The sequence below is a fragment of the Hyaena hyaena genome, unplaced genomic scaffold (genome assembly GCF_003009895.1).
Source record: "Hyaena hyaena isolate Hyena2069 unplaced genomic scaffold, ASM300989v1 scaffold_298, whole genome shotgun sequence".
NCBI classification, from domain to species: domain Eukaryota; kingdom Metazoa; phylum Chordata; class Mammalia; order Carnivora; family Hyaenidae; genus Hyaena; species Hyaena hyaena.
In genome coordinates this window covers 934,866-957,454 of record NW_024080927.1, presented here as the reverse complement: position 1 = coordinate 957,454, position 22,589 = coordinate 934,866, and the positions used below count along the sequence as shown (strand labels likewise).

Sequence of the window (22,589 nt, the reverse complement as noted above, 5' to 3'; positions counted from 1 at the left end):
AAAAAGGATACATAAAAGAGTTGTGTATCCTAATATTTATTGAATGAATACATGAATGAGTGAATGGATGTATGAATGAATGAATGAATGAATGAATGAATAGGAAGTTAAAGTAATCACTGAGTCTTCATTTAGAAGAGCCTCTATTTTACTAATAGAATAAGGGAATTCTACACATGTATTCAAGATTATATGCATATATGGGAGCACCTGGGTGGCTCAGTCAGTTAAGCGACTGACTTCGGCTCAGGTCATGATCTCATGGTTCGTGGGTTTGAGCCCCGTGTCGGGCTCTGTGCTGACAGCTAGCTCAGAGCCTGGAGCCTGCTTCAGATTCTGTATCTCCCTCTCTCTCTGACCCTCCCCTGCTCATGCTGTCTCTCTCTCTCTCTCAGAAATAAATAAAAACATTAAAAAAAAAGATTATATGGGGGCGCCTGGGTGGCTCAGTTGGTTAAGTGCCCGACTTCGGCTCAGGGCATGATCTCATGGTTCATGGGTTCGAGCCCCACGTCGGGCTCTGTGCTGACAGCTCAGAACCTGGAGCCTGCTTTGGATTCTGTGTCTCCCTCTCTCTCTGACCCTCCCCTGCTCACGTTGTCTCTCTCTCTCTCTCTCAGAAATAAATAAAATATTTTAAAAAAAGATTATATGCATATGTATAAAGCATCAATTTTCATTGTCAATGATTAGAAGTGTCTCAATATTAATTTATTGATTAAACTATAACATTGATGAGTGATTTAATGACTGTTTGGTGAGGGGCTTTATGATACTAACTCACATCTTAATATCTGGACAACAGAAACACAAGATTAAAAAGAGAAGGAAGTATGATGGTTTCTTTTACCTTTGAACTGAAAGATGGATACTTCGCTAAATTCTAGGATATGTCCATCTATTATTTTCCTCCAAATCTCCCAACTGCTAATATTTTACAGGCATGTTAACAGAATATATAGCAGTGGCATGGTGATGCGTGGGTGGCTTATTAGGTTAAACGTCCAACTTTGGCTCAGGTCATGATCTGATAGTTCCTGAGTTTGTGCCCTGCATTGGGCTCTGTGCTGACAGCTCAGACCTTGGAGCCTGCTTCGGATTCTGTGTCTCCCTCTCTCTGCTCCTCCCCTGCTTGCACTGTGTGTGTCTCTCTCTTTCAAAAATAAATTTAGAAACATTGTTTAAAAAACTCCCCAAAACCAGTGATATGGGGTCAATCACGTCACTCATAGAAAAATTCCCAACCGTTTCTATCTAGCTCTACCTGGTTTAGGGAGTGAAGTTCTTCTAAATGCTTCCATTCCCTCTAGAATGTACAAGCTTCCCTCTGTCTCTTACAGGGCTACATGTATCCAAATGACAAACTGGTCATAGGTTTTGGTTTTTTTTTTTTTTTTTTTTTTTTAAATGTTTTATTTATTTCCAGGAGAGAGAGAGAGAGACAGCGTGAGCAGGGGAGGGTCAGAGAGAGAGGGAGTGACAGATTCTGAAGGAGGCTTCAGGCTCTGAGCTGGCAGTCAGCACAGAGCCCGACGCGGGGCTCGAACCCACGAACCGCGAGATCGTGACCTAAGCGAAAGTCGGACGCTTAACCGACTAAGCCACCCAGGCGCCCCTGGTTTTGGTTTTTTAAAGGAGGAGGGATCCACATGTGAGGATGGTTCATCTTCTTGAATTCCTTCCATTAGAACTTTCAAGCCTCTTTCTTTTGCCCACTTTGCAGGTTCTATGCCTTCTTTCTCATTACATTCTTCCTTCTTTCTTCTCTCTCTCTAGGACCAGTCCTATCAGTCCTGAGAGAGAAAATAACCAGTTCTTCACATACGGGAGGCTCTGGTCTTGGCCCTTAGGTCAGCAGTGACCTTGAATCTTTGTTTCTGCTCTAGTGAGGGCTGATGAGGAAGAAAGGCCCTTGGTTTCCAAGTAAGATAGAGATAGGGAAAGAATACAGAGAAACAATCGATTCATATCTTGGGATACAAATCTGCCAAAAATGCAGATTTATAACACTTACCTTGATTAAAAGTTTATTTTGTCTCTTCCAACTCTGCATCTTTTCTCAAAATGTGAACTTGCTTTTTCTTCTTCATTAGTACCTCTGTGTTTCAACTCTCTTAAACACACTTTTTAATTGTACCCCAATGCTTTCATTGACCACATCTTTTTAAAATCATCATATATACCCTGTAGCAGTGACATCTTTTTCTGGCTATCTTTTTCTTTCCCTTCCATTTACCTTGGTAGATTCTAACCAAACATCTCCAAATGCATTATGTACATTTTCAATTTACTCTCTCATTCTCTTCTCACCTGCTTATAATCTGGCTTCTCTCTGCCACCCTTTAACAAGACAACAATTTGTTTTGGCCAACTTTACGAATTTAAAAAACACATTTGTTTGACGCCATTGCTCACTCTCTTTCTCTAACTTCCTGTTTTGATTAATTTTCTACATATCACCACTTGTCTGGCTTTTGTAAATGTTTGGGTTTTATTGCATTAATTTATTTGATAATTTTTCTTTCTGCTCCAGTTATTTCTTTTAAATTATAACATTGATTCTATATTTTCCTAGCTTTCCTGGAGATGATCTTAAAATTCTGTTCCTTTTTTGTACATCTCTAATATTGATCCTTTTTCCTGTCTTTTGGATGGTCAGAAACAAATTTCCTGGATTCAAGAACATTTTGAAACACTGCCTATGAAATAATAGCAGTAGGGTGCAGTTTATACTCCTCACACTTCTTTAAATATAACTTCTTTCCCATTTTTCTTGTGACCCAAAGATAACAGGAAATAGATTCAATGTTGTTGGCAACACTAACCTTCTTAGATTCAATTTTTCTATTTTTATTTTCTATTTTTTTTAATGTTTTATTTATTTCTAGGAGAGAGAGAGAGAGACACTGTGAGCAGGGGAGGGTCAGAGAGAGAGGGAGTCACAGACTGAAACAGGCTCCAGGCTCTGAGCTGGCAGTCAGCACAGAGCCCGACGCGGGGCTCGAACCCACAAACCGCGAGATCATGACCTAAGCGAAAAGTCGGATGTTTAACTGACTAAGCCACCCAGGCGCCCCTTTATTTTCTATTTTTATTGTCTATTTGTATCTTGTTTGCCATTGAAATTTATAAACTCAATGGACAGGAAATAATTGTTCTTTTAATTTGGAGTAGCCTGGAGCACATGGCTATTAATGGTAACATGTTTTAAATGTCCTCGGTTTTAAAATCAACAATGTTAAACAATATTTGAGTTTTTCACTTTTACTTTTCTTCATTCTTGGTTTGCAGAGGTTTTTCCTGGATACTCTCATTAGGTGATTCTCAATCAAGAATGGAGTCATTCTATAATAGTTGATTTGCAAACATTGAAAGAAAATATATTAGGCACCAAGATTTAGATAATTTAGAGAATTTCATCTCCCATTACAGTATAGTGATTATTAATGTGGCAAATCTTGGTCCTATTACTTCTTTGCTTTGTTGTCTTGAGCAAGTGTGTAAGCCTTAACTCTCCCATGTGAAAATTAGGTATAACATTAACCTACTTCTCTGAGTTTTTGTGGGAAGTAAATGAAAAAAAAATGTATATTAAATGCTTGACTATTAAGTGCTTAATAAATGGTAACTATTATTGGTCTGAAATGATTCTGTTCATTTTCTCATGAAGTGACTTTGATAGTATACTGCAAATACTAAAATACCTTGCCCTGTATTCACCAATACTTTGCCTGTACTATAAATGCATTTTTTGCTTTGTTTTCTGACTTGTAATATTTTCAATTTCTAACAGAATTCAGAAGGTTGGGAGATTCCTTTAATGGATGATAGAAATCTGAGATATTCTCCTATTGCTAGGTTTATTCCTGTAGTACCCAGGTTTTAGAGCTATAGAGCTGCTAGAAAGCTGGATTTCATTTGGTATCATTCAAAATCCAATAAGCTTACGTTTTAGATGTTAATCAGTCCTACCTAAAAGCAGTTGATACATTTTTATGAGCACAAAAAAATCTTGGGGTCCAATGACATCTTTTGAAGCCTGATCAGATAGGAACACAGTGGTCTTTAGTTAATAGTGAAGGGACAACTTTGAGTTGTCTTGTTTGGCTAATTTTTAAAAAAAATTTATTTTTGAGAGAGGAAGACATAGTGTGAGCAGGGGAGGGACAGAGGGAGATGGAAACACAAGACTGAAGCGGGCTCCAGGCTCTGAGCTGTCAGCACACAGACCAACTCCTGGCTGGAACTCAGGACCGGTGAGGTCATGACCTGAGCCGAAGTTGGCCGTTTTACGGGACTGAGCCACCCGAGGAACCTTAAGTGTTGGCTAATTCTAATAGTAGGAATGGTTGAAAAGCTCAAGAAACAATTTTCCTCTAGCATTGATTTTGTTACAATTGATACTATTTACAAAATTGGAAGGTTCTATAACAATAATAAGATCTTCCCCCCAAAGTACTTTTCTGAAATAGTCGCCCCACCTCTGATTGTTGTGTATTTGTTTAACCTTTGTCATTGTGGTTTCCAAGAAATCCATATCCATTAAGTGAGCTTAAATCCTCTGAAGGTCAGTAAGTCATTCATCCATCCAGAAAATTCAACAAATATTGACGGCTTATTTTGAATCACTTTGCTCTGGGCTGAAATGTACTGTGGTTTTTTAAAGTTCCTGCTTTTGTGTCTAGTTGGAAGAAAGAGGAAGAAAATAAATTGAAATGCAGGGTCCTATGAAGGAAACGAATAGTGTGTGGGACATAAGTTTTGGACACTATAGAACTATAAGTTCAGCTCTGCAACTCAGTAGTTCTGAAATGAACAGGTGATTACAGAATGAACAAGAGGAGAATGTGTTCTGGAAACGCTGCACTCTAGAAGGGTTCCAGTTCTGGCAAAGGGTCACATCACGTTAGGTGTGTGAAGACCGACCACATCAGCTTGGTAAAGGGATGTCACCTGGCTCTTCCGCGCACAAGTGGGAGGGGGCCCTTCTGGACCTTGGAAGTGGCATCAAGGCCCGAGGTGAAGCACACACCCGCAGATGGCGGGAAACCCTCAGGGATGAGCCCCTGGCTGGTGGCCTCCCGGCTGGTGGCCCGGCCAGGTCGCGGGGGTGGGGGAGCTTTCCGGCGGCAGCGCGCCACGTCACCTAACATCTCCCCCTCCCCTCGCTCCAAGTCGCACGCGCGGAAGTAAACACCTCGACGTCATCAGGGCGCGTCTTCGGCTTTCCCCTCCCATCTCTCCAGATCGGTGGACGTGCTCACCTCCGCTCCGGGCCAGGTCTATGTCCCGGTTTCCCGCCGTCGCGGGCAGGGCGCCAAGGCGGCAGGAGGAGGGTGAGCGGTCAATAGACCTTCAGGAAGAGCGGCCTTCGGCTGTTTCCATCGCTGATAGAGGTGCGGTCCGCGGGACGCTGCGGAGGCCAGCGGGAGTTTCGGCATGGGGGCTTTTGGGGGGATAAAAGTCCGCCTTTGGCGAGCAGAGAAAAGTGGAGAGGAGGCTGCAGCGTTCTCCTCGCCCTCCAAGCCGGAGGCGAACTTTGCGTCCAGTGAGCACTTTGGTCTTGAGGGGGGCGGTCCCAGATCCAAGTTGGGTGAAAACCCTGCTGGGGTACAAAAAAGTGAACCCCAGCGCCTAGACGCGTTCTGCTCTTAAACAGGCCCGCAAAGCCTTTGTTCTCTACCCATCCATCCCCCCCCCCCCCCCCGTCGGGCCGCCAGCCTGCCTTTGGGTATGGTATGAAGGGAGCCAGTTTCCAGGAGCCAGTTTCCATGGTTACCCACCACTTGGCCTTCTGGGATATCAGTCACTCTGAACAGGGACCTAACTTGAACCATGAATCAGAAGCAAACACAGGTGGCTCTTTAAAATTCAGCTGAGAGTTTCCTGCAGTGTTCTAGCTTTTGGTCTATTGTTTAATAAAATTGGGTATTGTGCTTCTGTTTAGGTCTGCTCGCATATACATTGTCTTGTGCTAGGCTTACTTTGTCGAGTACTCGGAGTCGTGCATTAGCAAATGCTCACGTTGTTAGATTTTACTAAAAAGTTGTTCTGGGCTTGTAAACCCTTAAATACAAATTGGACAAAGGTGACTTACCTGAGAAGTCATGGATCTATCCCTTCTAGCCCTGAAATTCTGTTGCCTTTCTCTGTTCAGTTCTAGGAAATTGAGTTAAAGGTATCTTTACAGGCCTTTTAATTGCACAATTGTTTTTCTGTTATTACAGAAGAGAAAGGATGCACATCACAGGAAGGAGGAACTACTCCAACTTTTCCTATTCAAAAACAAAGAAAAAAGCTTATTCAAGCTGTGAGGGACAATTCATTCCTTATTGTTACTGGAAATACAGGAAGTGGTAAAACCACTCAACTCCCAAAATATCTATATGAAGCAGGTAATTTTATTCTGGGAATAACCTCTTAGGGCACCTGGGTGGCTCAGTAGGTTAAACCTCTGACTCTTGATTTTGACTGAAGTCATGATCTCACAATTGTAGGATTGAGCCCCTTGTCCAGCTCTGCACTGACAAGTGTGGAGCCTGCTTGGGATTCTCTCTCTCCTTCTCTCTCTGCTTCTCCCTCTCCTGTGTGATTAAGTGCTCTCTCTCAAAATAAATAAACTTAAAAAAATATCCTCTTAAAAGCTAATAGGACTCTGTATTGCACAAATACCCACCATTGGTTTTACAGTCTCAATTCTTATTTTGACACTCCCCACATCGTCCCTGCTTTTTTATGGTGTTATTTCATGTTCAGGAATTAATTCAAATGATGATTTTTCCATTTTTAATTGTCATAATAATCTCAAATAAAATTATAGGTAGATAATGCTTCTCTGCTATAGAATGAGGTTGTCTTGCAGCAGACTGTTAACCATTAGGTATTTTAATAATTTACAGGGGGAAGGGATATAGTGATATCTGTTGCTGACATTAGTATTTCTTGGTTCTTTCTCCAGAGGGTTATCGGGTAAATATTTATTCCCTGACTCCATAACACCAAGCCAACTAACAAATTACCTACCCTTAAAATGTCTTTCACTATGGTAAAACTATCATAAGGTTGGTATAGAGCAAAATTATATTGGATGTTATATAAAAAATAAAAATTTCTTGTCTGATATTAATTTATTCTAATCTATTAAATCTGATGTGCCATTTATTAAGACATATCACTATTTTGCATACTATTAATAAAGAAAGAAAACATCGATTGTAAGATGCGTCTTTCAGAAATACTAAAATGGTAAATACATGAAAGGTAGTATGTTTAAACTTCTGTGGCAAAAGTAAATCTAGGAATTCTGTGGCATTTATAGAATTCCTAGGAATTAAAAATTTTGGGCTTATTATTTAGTGTAAATGTTTAGACAGAAATTGGAAAAAAAACCTAATTAAAATATGTTTGAACATTAAATTAAAATATTTTGAACATGTAGTCTTAAAATATGTATATTTTGAATATGTATTCTTATTTTTTTATTACCACTTAAATTTCCATGGTGCATTGGTAAAATGGTATATTGTTAATTTGCAGGATTTTCTTTTGGAAACATTTGAACAGTTTGTGTTGCTTGGTCAGAAACAGTTTAGCTCTAGTTGGAAGCAATTGTTAACAGTTTTCTGTTTTTTACCTCTGTTTTTGAAAGGGTTTTCACAACACGGTATGATTGGTGTGACTCAGCCACGGAAAGTAGCTGCTATATCAGTTGCTCAGAGGGTTGCTGAAGAAATGAAATGCACTTTGGGATCCAAAGTAGGGTACCAAGTTCGTTTTGATGATTGCAGCTCTAAGGTACAAAAGTTTTATTACTATAAGACCTATAAACTTATAGAAAGGTTGGAAAAAGTTATGAAAGATTTTAACTTCAAATTTGCATTTTTATTTATATATTTTTATTGTTTAAAGGTTTTAATTTTAAGTAACGTCTACACCCAGTATGAGGCTTGAACTCACAACCTCAAGTTCCAAGAGTCGGATGCTGTTCTGATTGGGCCAGCCAGGTGCCCCTGCATTTATAATTTTCAGAGACAAAGCCTCAGATTAGAATTAATTTTTGTTTGTGCACCTGTGTGGCTCACAGGTCATTTAAGCATCTGACTCTTGATTTTGACTCAGGTCGTGATTTCATGGTTTGTGGGTTTTAAGCCCCATGTCGGGCTCCCCGGTGATAGGTTGGAGCCTGCTTGGGATTCTCTTTCTCTCTCTGCCCCTCCCCTGTTCACACTCTCTCTCAAATATAAACTTTAAAAAAAAAAGAATTAATCTTTGTTGCACGTTGTTAATGATTGTTGCCCATTGTTAATGAAATAGTTTTCCTATTTTCTCTCTTCTCCGTTAGTTTATAAATGACATGTTTATTTTTTAAGGATTCTCTTGTTTTTTAGCTGTAAGAATCCTGGATATGTAACTTATATTTGTATTCTCTGAAACAATTTTTATAGTATTAAAATATACATAACATAAAATTTACCATTTTAACAGTTTTTAGGTGTACAATTCATTGGTATGAAATACATTCACAATCTTGTGTATCCATCACTAGTCTTTATTTTTCAGAATTTTTTTTTTTATCAGAAACTATATCTACTAAACATTAGTCCCTCCATCCCTCCTCCTTCCAGCCTGTGGTAACTTCTACTTTCTGTCTCTATAATTTGCCTTTTCTAAGTACCTCTTATAAGTTGAATCATATAATATTTGGTACTTTGTGTCTGGATTGTTTCATTTAGCATATTTTCCAGGTTGATCCATATTGTATATTTGTATTGCTAAAGTCAATGGAAAATGGACAGACAACTTAGAAAAGTCAATAAGCAAATATTTATCGAGTATCATCTGTATTCATGGCACCAACAAGTTTAATAAAATTGTTTTCTTTTTAATAGTTAATGGTTACAATTTATATTCCCTCAGGATTTTTTAAATCTTGTACCAGATACAAAACAATCCCTGTTTGAATATGGTTTCTGATAGGAATGGCCATCATTTATGGCACACGGTGACTCCAGAATACTATCTTTGTCTTCCTAGTGGTCACTGCTGGGGAACTTTCTCTTTTGTCTTCCCTCATTTTATGTCTATATTGCTATTAACTCCTGGCCTTTGGATCTTATTCTCACCTTGTTTTAATGCTAGTCGACTGACATAATTTTTAAAATAATGAGAATAGTGAGGGAAGAAGAGAGTGAGAGGAAATGGTGCACCTATTTCCTCTACCTTTTCTCCTGAGTCCTCTAAAACAGTAGCTGAGACAGGGAGATGGATCGCATTTTATTGCTGTTTCCTACAGCTTGCTCATGGGAAGCCATTGCATTATCTTACCAATTTCCCCTAACTACTGTGTTATATCTCCATATTGGTCACTTTTGTTGCTTTATCCTAGAACATCCACCTTAGTTCCTTATCTCTGTCCCTGTGTAGATCACATGTCTTATAATTTACCATCCTAGTTGTTAGGCTATTTTACCTACTTTTTTATCTAGTCAGGTTAGTTGGATCACCTAATATCTGTACATTTGGGGGAAATTTTAGTCTGTAAAGGAGGGGTGAATTTCTGTAACACTGTATATGTAAGCTGATATACTCTGCTGTTTGAACATTAGGAAACTGCAATCAAATATATGACTGATGGATGTTTACTGAAACATATTCTGGGAGATCCAAATCTTACTAAGTTCAGTGTCATCATTTTAGATGAAGCCCATGAGAGAACTCTAACTACAGTGAGTATTTTAATATACTGGTTATTTGTTAGTTTCCTTCTTTGGGGTAGATTTTTAACTTGTAGAGAATTGTCTGGTCTTACTTACATTTTAATCTATTGAAATAGGAGTTCTTTGGTTAGGAAGGCAAAATATTTAAAATAAGTTGGTTGTTAGGTGTACTTGTGACTTATTAGAAATTTACTTTTTTTTCAGGACATCTTATTTGGCTTATTAAAGAAGTTATTTCAGGAGAAGTCTCCTAACAGGAAGGAGCATTTGAAGGTCGTGGTGATGTCAGCAACTATGGAATTAGCCAAGCTCTCTGCATTCTTTGGAAATTGTCCAATATTTGATATACCTGGAAGGCTTTATCCAGTCAGAGAAAAATTCTGCAATTTGATTGGCCCACGAGACAGAGAAAATACTGCATATATTCAAGCGGTATTACTTGCCATCCTTTTTATGTCTTTTTTAATATTTATGATTCTAGTTGATTAAGTGGTTTATTAATTCATTTGTTCCCTTGTATTGTGATGGCAGCCCTCATAGTTCCTAGCACTTTTGAGAACCAAATTTAACTTTTCTGTGGAACATGGGGAGGTGGTTGGGAGTGGGGTACTGTATTTCCATTGGCATATTATGCTTGTGTTTCTTGCTTTAGATTGTGAAAGTGACTATGGATATCCATTTGAATGAAATGGCTGGAGACATCTTGGTTTTTTTGACTGGTGAGCATTCAGTTTCAGGTTAAAAATTTAACTATTTATAAGAGGGGAAGGTGGCATCACAATAGAGTGTTACTTTTGTTGGGAAATCCGGGCTCATATTTAACTCATATTGCTTTTTTATGATTTATCTGAATAGTTTTAGATATTATGCCTTATATGAGATATATAAGATAATTCTACACTGTGATAAAAACTGCCAGTCTCATTAGTAAACATACATAAAGTATGCTGACCTTTTAATAAAAAGATATTAAATGGTAAATTATTAGTATTTTTCTTAGTCTGTCTTATATAAAGCTGCTACCACATTAAACGGTCCTGGATGTGAATGATTAATTCCATTATTTCAAAAGACGTCCTACTAGCTCCTTTCTTCGTTGAGTGGTGGAATGGCACTGTGTGATGGCAGTACATGAGGTGTTGATTCCATCTCTCATAGACAGGCCTTTTTTGGAAGTCAAAAATAGATTAGTTAAACCCTAAACTAGTGTGATTCTTCAATTAGCAGCATCCTCCTAACAGAAGTGAGTCATTTCATCGCTTTCCTCCTACTCTGCCTTGTACTTTCAGAAGTGAGACATTGTAACAGCCGCTGCCTTTTTCAGATTACTTTTAAGTATTTTGAAATACACTTAAATGCAGTATCTCTTGGACTAGAATTTCCTGTATTAATGATTAACTTTACTGAGTCTTTCTCAAATATTGTGTTAGCAAGATGAAAGTCTTGAAGATTATAAACATTTTTATTCCTGAAGAGGTTAAAATTCTCCGGGAACTGGTGTTCAATTTCTAATTTTATTGTTGAGATTTGGTACAATTTATGTGTTCATTTCCTTTAGATCAAGTGAAATTTAAAATAACTATTATGCAAAACTAATTTTAATCTAGAAGCCTTTTTTTTTTCCATTCTTATATATTTTTTTGCTGTTAGTTGCTGATATTATTTTCCTCCCTCCTTTCAGGTCAGTTTGAAATTGAAAAAAGCTGTGAGTTACTCTTTCAGATGGCAGAGTCTGTTGATTATGATTATGATGTTCAAGATACAACTCTGGATGGTTTGTTAATATTGCCATGTTACGGATCTATGACAACAGGTAATTCCTCACTAGAAGAGACAATTTGACTATTTTACAAACTTTATTGAATAATCACATATGTACAGAAAAGTGCACAGATCCTGACTGTTTACGTCAGTTAATTTTACAAACAGCTCATTTTTGTAACTGTCACCTAGATCATGAAACAGAACGTTAAGGGAACCAGCCTTCCTTAGGAAAGTGATTTTTTTCTCGAAGTCTTTTCATATTCACTTTTTTAAGAGCCTTGGATATACCCCTTTGGTATTTATGAGTGGACTGTGTCCTCTCCCAGCAGAACAAAAATACTGTTGATAACTTTTTTGAAATGAAGACTATAATTTCTTAAAAAAAATTTTTTTCCTGAGTGCATGTGCACGTGGAGGAGGGGCAGAGAGAGGATCCCAAGCAGGCTCTGTGCTGACAGTGCAGAGCCTGATGCAGGGCTCCATCCCACAAACTGCAAGATCATGACCTGAGGTGAAACCACCAAGAGTCAGAGACTCAACTGACTGAGCCACCCAGGTGCCCCAGGACTATAATTTCTTGATAGGAGTACCATAAGTCAAACCTAATTTGCCAGTGCCAAAGAATTTCTGGAAACATATATCTAGGTTCATCTGAGACGTAAACACAGTCTTTTTTTTCACAGGTTTTCTTTTGAAGTAGCAGATATTAGCCTGGTTTTCAAGAATGATGCTGTTCTTTTATAATTTCAAAGAGCAAATGCCAACTCTTATCCTGATATTTGTTAATAATAAATATTGTTGAATTAGGCTTAGAATTTGTTTAGTAAAACTACTTTATTAGGGAATTTGATATGTAAAACCAAAGAGAAGTTATTTAGAATTTGATGGTGATTAGCACTTAATGTAAAAAGAATTTGAGTGTTTTTATATTTTATGTGTATTTTTGTTTTGTTGAGGAGGTAGTTTTTACTCTTACGTTAACAAAAAAAGTTTAGGAATATGTGTGTTTGTAAATAACTGTAAATGACTTTTGGCAGTTTCTTTTGTGATGATCTTAGGCCCTTGCCTTCTATATTGAAATCTTTTTTTTAGGTTTTTATATCTTTAAGGCAATTCTTAGGATCATTATTTGATATTAAAAGTTTTCATTGTTTTCCTGGGGATTTGAATCCTCTGTCTCCTTTATTATATTTTTCTTTGTTAACCACTAAGGTAATTCAAAACTCATTATGGTTGCTTTGTTATTTTTTAAAATTATTTTTTAATGTTTATTTATTTTTGAGAGAGAGAGAGAGAGAGAGAGAGAGACATAGTGAGACCGGGGGAGGGGCAGAGAGAGAAGGAGACACAGAATCTGAGATGTCAGCACAGAGCTGGACATGGGGCTCAAACCAGGAATCTCGAGATGACCTGAGCTGAAGTCAGGTGCCCCACAGTTGCTTTGTTATTAACTATTAACAATATAAATGTATTTTTCTATATAAATAGTTTCATTCTTTCCTTTGCCACATTGAAAATAACATGTTGAGTCTGCTATTGCATCTTGTTTAATGTTCTGAAATCCAGTTTTTACACTGTTAAGGGTTGCTAATGACCTCTATTTCTCAAATTTCCTGACTATTTTTTTTTTCATAGTTTGTATTTTGGTTTTGTGATCATAATAAGTCTCCCTGGAATGCTGTCATCAGGGATATTTTTAATTATCTCGTTCTCCTGACCACTCTTTCTCTAAGTGTGCTGCTGCCCTCCCACCCTTCCCAGCCTTTCTTCCTCTTTCAATGTGACTGTTTCTTAAGGTTTTATCCTTAGTTTGCTGTTTTCTTAGAATTCTCGGTTTTGGAGAGGTTGGCTCCTACGACTCACCTGTCGCTTCTGTGTGGATGATGGTCTCTAGTTCATTCTCACTCCTGAGCTGTGAACCTCCTGGGTTTCCTCACAGGGCTTACTGGTCTGCATCACATCATCCTAGATCATTCAATCCAAATGTGAGCACTCCTATAGGTTTTTTTTTTCTCTCTTGTCCAGATCATTCATTCTTTTTCATTTTTCATTGTCATCATTAGAGTTGGGCTCTTCAGTTTGCTTTCCAAAATTGATAACATAACCTGCTACCCTGTTTTCTCTTATGTAATTTACCATCATACCTGCAATGGTAAGCAATATCTTCCAGAAGCACAGCTCTGATTGTGTGTTTCCTCTTGGGTATCTTCGGCCATTCCTTATTACCAAGTGAATTAAAATACTAACTTAATAACTTGGTACTTATTATCCTTCCAGTGTGATTTCAATCTGCTTTCAGCCTTAATTCCCAATGTATGAGATTTTCTGTGTTGGCGTATATGTGTGAACTGGGTGTCAGGAGAGCCATTACTGAAGGGCTTTGTTTGTTTATTTTAGTTTCCTTCTGGTTCCAAGGGCACGATAAAGTTGAACTATTGGTGATCCATTATGAGCATAGTAATATTTATTGGAACAATTTATAACAATGCAAAGAGGCTTTCAAATTGAGCTGATGAGGTACTGAGTAATGGGTAACTTCAGTTGGAAGAGAGTGGCAGGTTCCTGGGATCTCAGGCTTTTTTTTTTTTTTTTTTTAAGCCTGGTTATTACAATACAACACTTATTTTCTTTATTATTGCTGCTTTGGGTGGTGGGGAGAAACACTATATGTTATTTCCTTTATTTCCCATTATGCTTTAGGAATAGAAGACTTGGACTTGGGAGTGAGGAGAGGGAAGAAGGGTTTCCTGCTTGTAGCCTGTTGTGAGGGGGTTTAAAAAAATGACTCATATCTAGGTGTAGTGAATAAGTGAAGATTTTGAGGTGGGGATTATTAAATAAAATTTTTTAAACATTTATTTTAGTTTTGAGAGTGAGAGAGAGAGAGAGAGAGACAGTGTGAGCAGGGGAGGGGCAGAGAGAGAGAGAGACACAGAATCTGAAGCAGGCTCAAGGCTCTGAGCTGTCAGCACAGAGCCTGACACAGAGCTTGAACTCATGAGCTCTGAGATCATGACCTGAGTTGAAATTGGACACTTAACTGACTGAGCCACCTACGTGCCCCTTGAGGTGGATATGTTATTTGCTTTTATTTCTGGGTTAGCTATGAAGGTGGCTTACTGTTTTAAAGGGACATCTTAAGGTATCTCCCTAACTGACAAAAAATTCTCAAATGTCAAATGTGAAGAGATGCTGTGGTATCCCTTCTACTGCTAAGATTATATGATCCTACTCCTTGGGCTGAACTCCTGACCCCCCATCCTTTGTGATGTTCTCTCAAGCTCAAAGTGTAGGCGGTATTTTTTATTTCTTTTCTTTCCACATCTTTTTTGTGGTTGCATCTGCTATTTTGTTAACTTGAACTCCTCTTTTCCCTTTTATTCTCCCCTCTTACTGGCTGAAATCCTGCTGTTTTGTTTCATGAGTGCAACCACCTCCATAAAAACCTCCCCTGATTTCCCACCTCCCAACTGGCTTTGATCTCTTCTTCATTTAATCCTTACTGTGCTCTGCTGTTCCTCTTGTGGCACTTAACACATCCTACCTTGTGTTATGGTCGCCTCATCTTTATGAGACCTCGAACTACTTGAGTATTATATGTTGCAAAAGTCCTTATCAGATGTTTGTTAAACTGAGGTCCAGAGTTTTCACTTTCTGCTAGACATTCTGTTAATGTCTTGCATCATTAGTTATGTCTAGGACCTTATTCTTGTTTCCCTCAGTCCTTTTTGCTCTTCTAACTTCCCTCTTGTAAAAACTGTTCAAGGTTTTGCAGTTTTTCAGGTTTACTGAAATATACCTGTTACTTCATAAGTGACAAATATTTGCATGGAATTTGACAGTTTTAGCACTGAAAGTAATTATCTAATTCAGTGCTTCTTAGCCTTTTTTGAGGATGGAGTCTCAGATTCTTTTTAAAAGATAATGAAAGCCATGGTTTCTTTCTCTAGAAAAATACAAATATACCCATATATTTATTTTTTGCATAATCAGATTTCTTTATGTTACAGATAGAGGCTAAGTGATATTCCTGAGGTCACAGGGTAAAACTGCATTTCATAACCGGTTATCTATTCAATAGGGGCTGAAAAAACAGCACATGTGTTTCCAGAATACATGAAGAAAAGGAAAGGGAGATTTACCTCGGGTTAGTGTGCAGGATTTTTTCTTCTTTTTTTTTGATTTTTAATTTTTTAATGTTTATTTATTTTTGAGAGAGGGAGGGAGAGAGAGAGAGAGAGAGAGAGAGAGAGAACAAGCAGGATAGGGGAAGAGAGATGGAATCACAGAACCCGAAGCAGGCTCCAGGCTCTGAGCTGTCAGCACAGAGCCCAATGTGAGGCTCGAAATCATGAGCTGTGAGATCATGGCCTGAGCCAAAGTCGGCCACTTAACTGACTGAGCCATCCAGGGGCCCTAAGATAGTCATACGATTTGTATCCTTTGTTTTGTTGATGTGGTGTATCACATTGATTTGCAGATGTTGAGCCATCCTTGCACCCAGGAGTAAATTCCACTTGATCATACTATATGATTCTTTGAATTCATTGGCGCATTTGGCTTTCTAATATTTTGTTGAGGATTTTTGCTTTGAGGATCTATGTTTATCAGAAATAGAGGTGTGTAATTTTCTTTTTTTGTGGTATCCTTGTCTGGTTTTGGTATCAAAGTAATGTTGGCGATGTAAAATGAGTTTGTAAGAATTCCCTCCTCTTGTACTTTGTAGAAAAGTTTGAGAAGGATTAGTATTAATTATTTTTTGAATGTGGGGCAGAATTCACCAGTGGAGTCTTCTGTTCCTGGACTTGGGAGGGTTTTGATTATTGATCCAATCTCTTCACTAGTAATCAGTCTGTTCAGATTTCCTATTTCATCATTATTCAGACGTGGTAGGCTTTATGCTTTTAGGAATTTATCCATTTCTTCTAGATTGTTTAATTTGTTGGCCTGTAAGTATTCATAGTAGTCTCTTATGATCCTTTGTATGTCTGTAGAATGAATTATGATATCATGTTTTTAATTTCTTTGAAATTATTTGAATTTATCTATTTGAATTCTCTTTTTTTATTGTGAGTCTGGCTAACGGCTTGTCAATTTTGTTTAACTTTTCAAAGAACTAGTTGTATTTTTTAGTTGACCTTCTCTATTGTCTTCTTAGCTTCTGGTTCATTTATTTCTGGTCTGACTTTTGTTATTTTCTTCCTTCTACTAAATTTGGATTTCATTTGTCCTTCTAGTTCCTTGAAGTGTAAAATTAGGTTGCAAATTTGATATGTTAGATAGAAAGCAAATATGGCCAATTTGATTATAAGTGGTTACTAGGTGAGGAACATATGGATCATTGTATTATTATTATTATTATTATTTTTAAATAGTTTATTGTCAAGTTGGTTTCCATATAATACCCAGTGCTCATCGCCACAAGTGCCCTCCTCCATGCCCATTACCCCCCTTCCCCTCGCCCCCACCCCCATCAGTCCTCAGTTTGTTCTCAGCATTCAAGAGTTTCTCATGGTTTGCCTCCCTCCCTCTCCCCCACTATTTCCCCCTCCCCCTTCTCCCCCATGGTCCTCCGTTAAGTTCCTCCTAATCCTCCTATACGTGCAAACATATGGTAGCTGTCCTTCTCTGCCTGACTTATTTCGCTCTGCATAACACCCTCTAGTTCCATCCATGTTGCTACACATGGCCAGATTTCATTCTTTTTCATTGCCATGTAGTATTCTATTATGTAGATAAACCACATCTTCTGGTTCCAATCGTCAGTTGATGGACACTTAGGCTCTTTCCATGTTTTGGCTATTGTTGAGAGTGCTGCTGTGAACATTGGGGTCCATGTGCCCATATGCATCAGCACTCCTGTGTCCCTTGGGTAAATTCCTAGCAATGCTACTTCTGGGTCATAGGGGAGTTCTGTTGTTAATTTTTTGAGGAACCTCCACACTGTTTTCCAGAGGGGCTGCACCAGTTTACATTCTTTCCAACAGTGTAGGAGGGTGCCCGTTTCTCCACATCCTCGCCAGCATCTAGAGTCCTCTGATTTGCTCATTTTAGCCACTCTGACTGGCATGAGGTGGTATCTATGTCATTGTGATTTTGATTTGTATTTCCCTGATGAGGAGGGATGCTGAGCATCATTTCATGTGTCTGTTGGCCATCTGGATGTCCTCTTTGGAGAAGTGTCTGTTCATATCTTCTGCCCATTTCTTCACTGGATTGTTTGTTTTTCGGGTGTGGAGTTTGGTGAGTTCCTTATAGATTTTGGATACTAGCCCTCTATCTGGTATGTCATTTGCAGCTATCTTTTTCCATTCCGTCGGTTGCCTATTAGTTTTATGGATTGTTTCCTTTGCCGTGCAGAAGCTTTTAATTTTGATGAGGCCCCAATAGTTCATTTTTGCTCTTGATTCCCTTGCCTTTGGGGATGTGTCAAGTAAGAAATTACTGTGGTTGAGGTCAAGGAGGTTGTTTCCTGCTTTCTCTTCTAGGGTTTTGATGGTTTCCTGTCTCACGTTCAGGTCCTTTATCCATTTTGAGTTTATTTTTGTGTATGATGTGAGAAAATTCTCTAGTTTCATTCTTCTGCATTGTGCTGTCCAGTGATCCCATTTTCTTCTTTTTTTTTTTTTAAGAGAGAGAGCATGAATGGAGGAGAGGGATAGAGGGAAAGAGAGAAAATCTTAAGCAGGCTCCATGCTCAGTGTGAACATTTTTTTTTGTAAAGAGTATGTACTCGTAAAGAGTACAATGTAAGAAAAATAATTAAGCTTAGATCTTACCAACATGATTAAGTTATATTCACAATATTTTGAGGTAACGAACTTTTTCTTTATATATTTAAATATATTTTTATTGTTCAGTTTTTTCTAACAAAAAATGTCATCCTGTTATATATGTTCTTTTATGTTTTTCTCTTTAGCCCTTTGTAGAAATTTTTAAAATACAGAAAAGTGCAAAAACAATCTATTTCCCACTATGCAGAATTAACACACTTTTAATGTCTCCGCATTTTTGCTCTAGTATTCTTTTAAAAATATTACTCAAGGTAAAATGATACGGTTTTCATTATAAAGAATTTAAGCAGTGTACAGAATTACGAAGGTAAAAGTAAAGTAACCAACTTAAGTTCGTCTATACAAGAATAACCATCTTTAACATTAGGAAAAACGTTCAGGTCTGTGTGTGTATGTGTGTATGCACATGCAGAAGGACAAGTAAATATATAGGTAGGTTGATAGAAATACTTATAGTTGCTTTTTAAAAAACATTTTTTTTTAAATGTTTTTTTATTTCTGAGAGAAGAGACAGCATGAGCAGGGGAGGGTCAGAGAGAGAGGGAGACACAGAATCTGAAGACAGGCTCCAGGCTCCGAGCTAGCTGTCAACACAGAACCCAATGTGGGGCTCAAACCCACGAGCTGCGAGATCACAACCTGAGCCAAAGTTGGACGCTTAATGGACTGAGCCACCCAGGCCCCCTTTAGTTGCTTTTTTAAAAAAGTATTTAATTTTACTTGAATTTACTTGAAGGAATTGTTAAACTTTGAATAAATCTTTCTTTACCACATGAGAATATTTTATGAAAGGTTGCTTTAAAGTTTAAAAAGATGAAAGATATTAAGAAGCTGAAGTTAATGTCTTTTTAGATCTTACCTGTTGATTCTCTGATTTGAAAGGTAAGGACTTAAGTACTTTTATTATTCTGTATCCTTCCCTTCTGATTTTTGTTAGTTTTTACACTGTTTAGATGTATCAGTGTTTATCATCAATCCTTTCACCATGGTTTTTCCATTCTTTAACGTTTACTTTTGATAGAGGTAGCAGGAAGGAGCAGAGACAGTGGGAGACACAGAATCCAAAGCAGGGTCCAGGCTCAGAGCTGGCAGCACGGAGCCTGACGTGGGGCTCTAACCCATGAACCACAAGATCATGACCTGAATTGAAGTCAGATGCTTAATTGACTGAGCCACCCAGGCGCCCTGGTTTTTCTATTCTCAAGTTACTTTTGGTTAATTTTAGATTGCCTGGATTTTTTAACGTGTTTTTTTTTTTTTTAATAGAAGGATAAAAGGGCTCTTGAGTGTTATCTTTTATTGTTATTCTTCTATGTTTGAGAGAATGTCTGGCTTTTGCCTTTATACTTGAACTACATTACATCATGGCTGGGTTTTATGTTCTTGGGTCACACTTTCTTTTCCTTAGAACTTGGTAGACGTTGTCCAGTTGTCTTCTGGCATTGAATGTTGCTGCGGAGAAGTCTGAGGCCAAGCCTGATTTTTTTTCCCTTCCTTGTAAGTCATTTGCTTTTTCTGTCTGATTGCCGGGAAATTTCTTTTTATTTTTAAAGTTCATTGGTTTTAATTAAGATATTTTTGGTGTAGAGTGCTTTTTATTAAAATTTACTGGAATTTGATGTGCTTTCTTTAAAAAAATCAACGTTATTGAGATATAACTTACATAGAATAAACTATCTGGTTTTAAATATACAGTTCAGTGAATTTTGACAAATGTGTATACCCATGTAATGACAACCACAAACAAGTTGAACTTTTATGATGTATTCTTTTAATCTGATAATTCAGATCTTTATCTTAGGGAAACTTTCTAGTGTTATATCTTTGAATATAATTTTTATTTATCTATTGGTTTCTGTACTTCAGGGACGTCAATTATTCTTATGTTGGATTGCCTGTCATCCATATTTTTTAAATTCCTCCTAGTTACTTTTTCAGTTGCATTTACTGATTATCTCAAGTCTTTTCTCTGTGTTGAGAGTTTGATTTTCAGCTGTGTTAGAATTCTCAAGATATTTCTGTCTCACCCAAAAATGACTTTTGCGGGGGGAGGGGTAGAGTTTGAGCTGAGCAATATTGTGCCTCTTCTCCAGGATCATCATCTTTTCCCCCACTAATTTACAGTTTATGTTTATACTTTAGGTTGTGTTCTTTTCCCTCTGTTTTACTCTGTCACTTTCACTTTCAGAAATAGTTCTGCTTTGGAATCTTTTTGGAGAATTTTGGGACAAGAAATTCTGTGAGGGAATTTCAGTTGGCTTTAACATATCTCATATGCACATATCTAGGAGTGTTACTTCATTATGAGTATTGAAGGATCTCTCAATATCCTCATTTCTTGGTGGACTTTGGAGTGTCTTTTTTGCCTCTTGCCAATCCCTTCCCCTCCCCCCATTAATAACATCCTAGTACCTTATTACATCCTAATGATAGTATTCCATTTCCCCTTTCCTTCCTGTAGAGTGAGAATGTGCTTTAGGATATATGTATTTAACTTTTTTCCAAATCTTTATAAAGCAACATAAAAGTGGTATGTGTTGGGGCACCTGGCTGGCTTAGTTGGAAGAGCATGCGACTTTTGATCTTGGGGTCATGAGTTTGAGCCTCACACTGGGTATAGAGATGACTAAAAAAAAAAACAAAAAACAAACCTTAAAAAGAAATCTAGTATGTGTTTGTACTTGTGGAATATGGTAAAAAGTGTGTGGTATAGGGGTGCCTGGGTGGCTCGGGTGAGCGTCCAACTTTGGCTCAGGTCATGATCTTATGGTTTGTGAGACTGAGCCGTGCATCAGGCTCTGTGCTGACAGTGAGGAGCCTGCAATTTCTCTTTCTCCCTGTGCCCCTTCCCCAGTTGCACTTGTGCGGGTGCACACACACACACACACTCTCTCTCTCAAAATAAATAAATAAAAATTAAAAGAAATAAGTGTGTGGGTGAAATGTAAATGAAGTAAACGTGTCTTGTCAAAACAGCAGTTTTAAGACTTTTTAGTTGATTATAGTGAACAAAATGGTAAATGAAACTGAAGTTTTGCATGAACTGAACACATAAAAAATTAGATATTTTAGGGGTGCCTGAGTGGCTCAGTCGGTTAAGCATCTGACTTTGGCTCAGGTTATGATCTCATGGTTCGTGGGTTCGAGCCCCACATTGGGCTCTGTGCTGACAGCCAGCTCAGAGCCTGGAGCCTGTTTCAGATTCTGTGTCTCCCTCTCTCTTTGACCCTCCCCTGCTCACTCTCTCTCTCTCTCTCTCTCTCTCTCTAAGAAATAAATTTTTTAAAAAATGTTAAAAAATTAGATATTTTAAATACACACACACAAAAAATTAGATATTTTTAGAATGGGTTGATTGAAAAACAGATTTGATTAGAGATAAATATGTTCAGGAAGGACGTTTTTAATTTACGTGAAGTTTTGGGGCACCTGGGTGGCTCAAGTTAAGTGTGCACTTTGGCGCAGGTCATGATCTCACAGTTCATGAGTTCAAGCCCCATGTCAGGCTCTGTGCTGATAGCTCAGAGCCTGGAGCCTGGTTTGGATTCTGTGTCTCCCTTCTCTGTCCCTCCCCTGCTCGTGCTTTGTCTTTCTTTCTCTTAAAAATAAATAAACATTAAATAGATTTTTTTTTAATTTATGTAAAGTTTTAGGGTAGTGTGGAATTTTAAAGATAGAAGGATCTTAAATTATTATTTATATAATGCATTTTTAATTTATCAATTTATTGAACTTTATTGAGGACTTTCTATGGTCCAGACATTGTTCTAGGTAGTGGGACTATGTCTTGAATAAAAGAAAGTTCTTGATTTCATGGAGCTGTGTTGTAGTAGAATAAATAGACCATAAATAATGTATAAACATATAGTTTGAACTACAAAGTAGTATATTACTCCTTTGAACCATCTGGAAGAAATGAGGCTACCTAAATGTAATACCTAAAAAAATAATCTTAACACTTAGTAAGGTTTTTTTTTTTTTTTTACCAAAAAACTATAAATCTAAAAGAAATAGATCTTTTTGAAATTATTTTTGTGTTCACCTCAAAACTTCCCCATAGATTTTTAAGCTGCCTTTCTAGTAGTTTTTTACTTGTGAAATTAATTTCTGAATAATGTGGAAGAAAATCAACATTATTGGTTTCAAATTTGTCTGTCTCTATGTAAATCTTGGCAAGTCACTTGACCTCTCTGGGATTTAGTTTTCTCATCTGTAAAATGAAATGGTTGGCCTAGTTTCCATGATATTAAAACTGCTTATCTGTGCCATTTCTTTGTGTGTGTATGTGTGCACTCCTTTTCTTCCTTATAATAGC

The 22,589-nt window shown here is 37.6% G+C and overlaps 1 protein-coding gene across 1 annotated transcript in view; it reads left to right on the top strand.

Annotated features, from left to right (window-relative positions):
* The first annotated feature begins 5,215 nt into the window (after window positions 1-5,215).
* The window catches only part of DHX40 (DEAH-box helicase 40), a 48,613-nt gene continuing 31,239 nt past the window's right edge, over window positions 5,216-22,589 (top strand). The window contains exons 1-7 of the mRNA XM_039247337.1: window positions 5,216-5,396; window positions 6,228-6,395; window positions 7,649-7,794; window positions 9,606-9,725; window positions 9,921-10,148; window positions 10,369-10,435; window positions 11,398-11,529. Coding sequence (XP_039103268.1) covers window positions 5,285-5,396; window positions 6,228-6,395; window positions 7,649-7,794; window positions 9,606-9,725; window positions 9,921-10,148; window positions 10,369-10,435; window positions 11,398-11,529 — 973 coding nt within the window. The 5' untranslated portion in view covers window positions 5,216-5,284. The remainder of the gene's footprint in view (window positions 5,397-6,227; window positions 6,396-7,648; window positions 7,795-9,605; window positions 9,726-9,920; window positions 10,149-10,368; window positions 10,436-11,397; window positions 11,530-22,589) is intronic.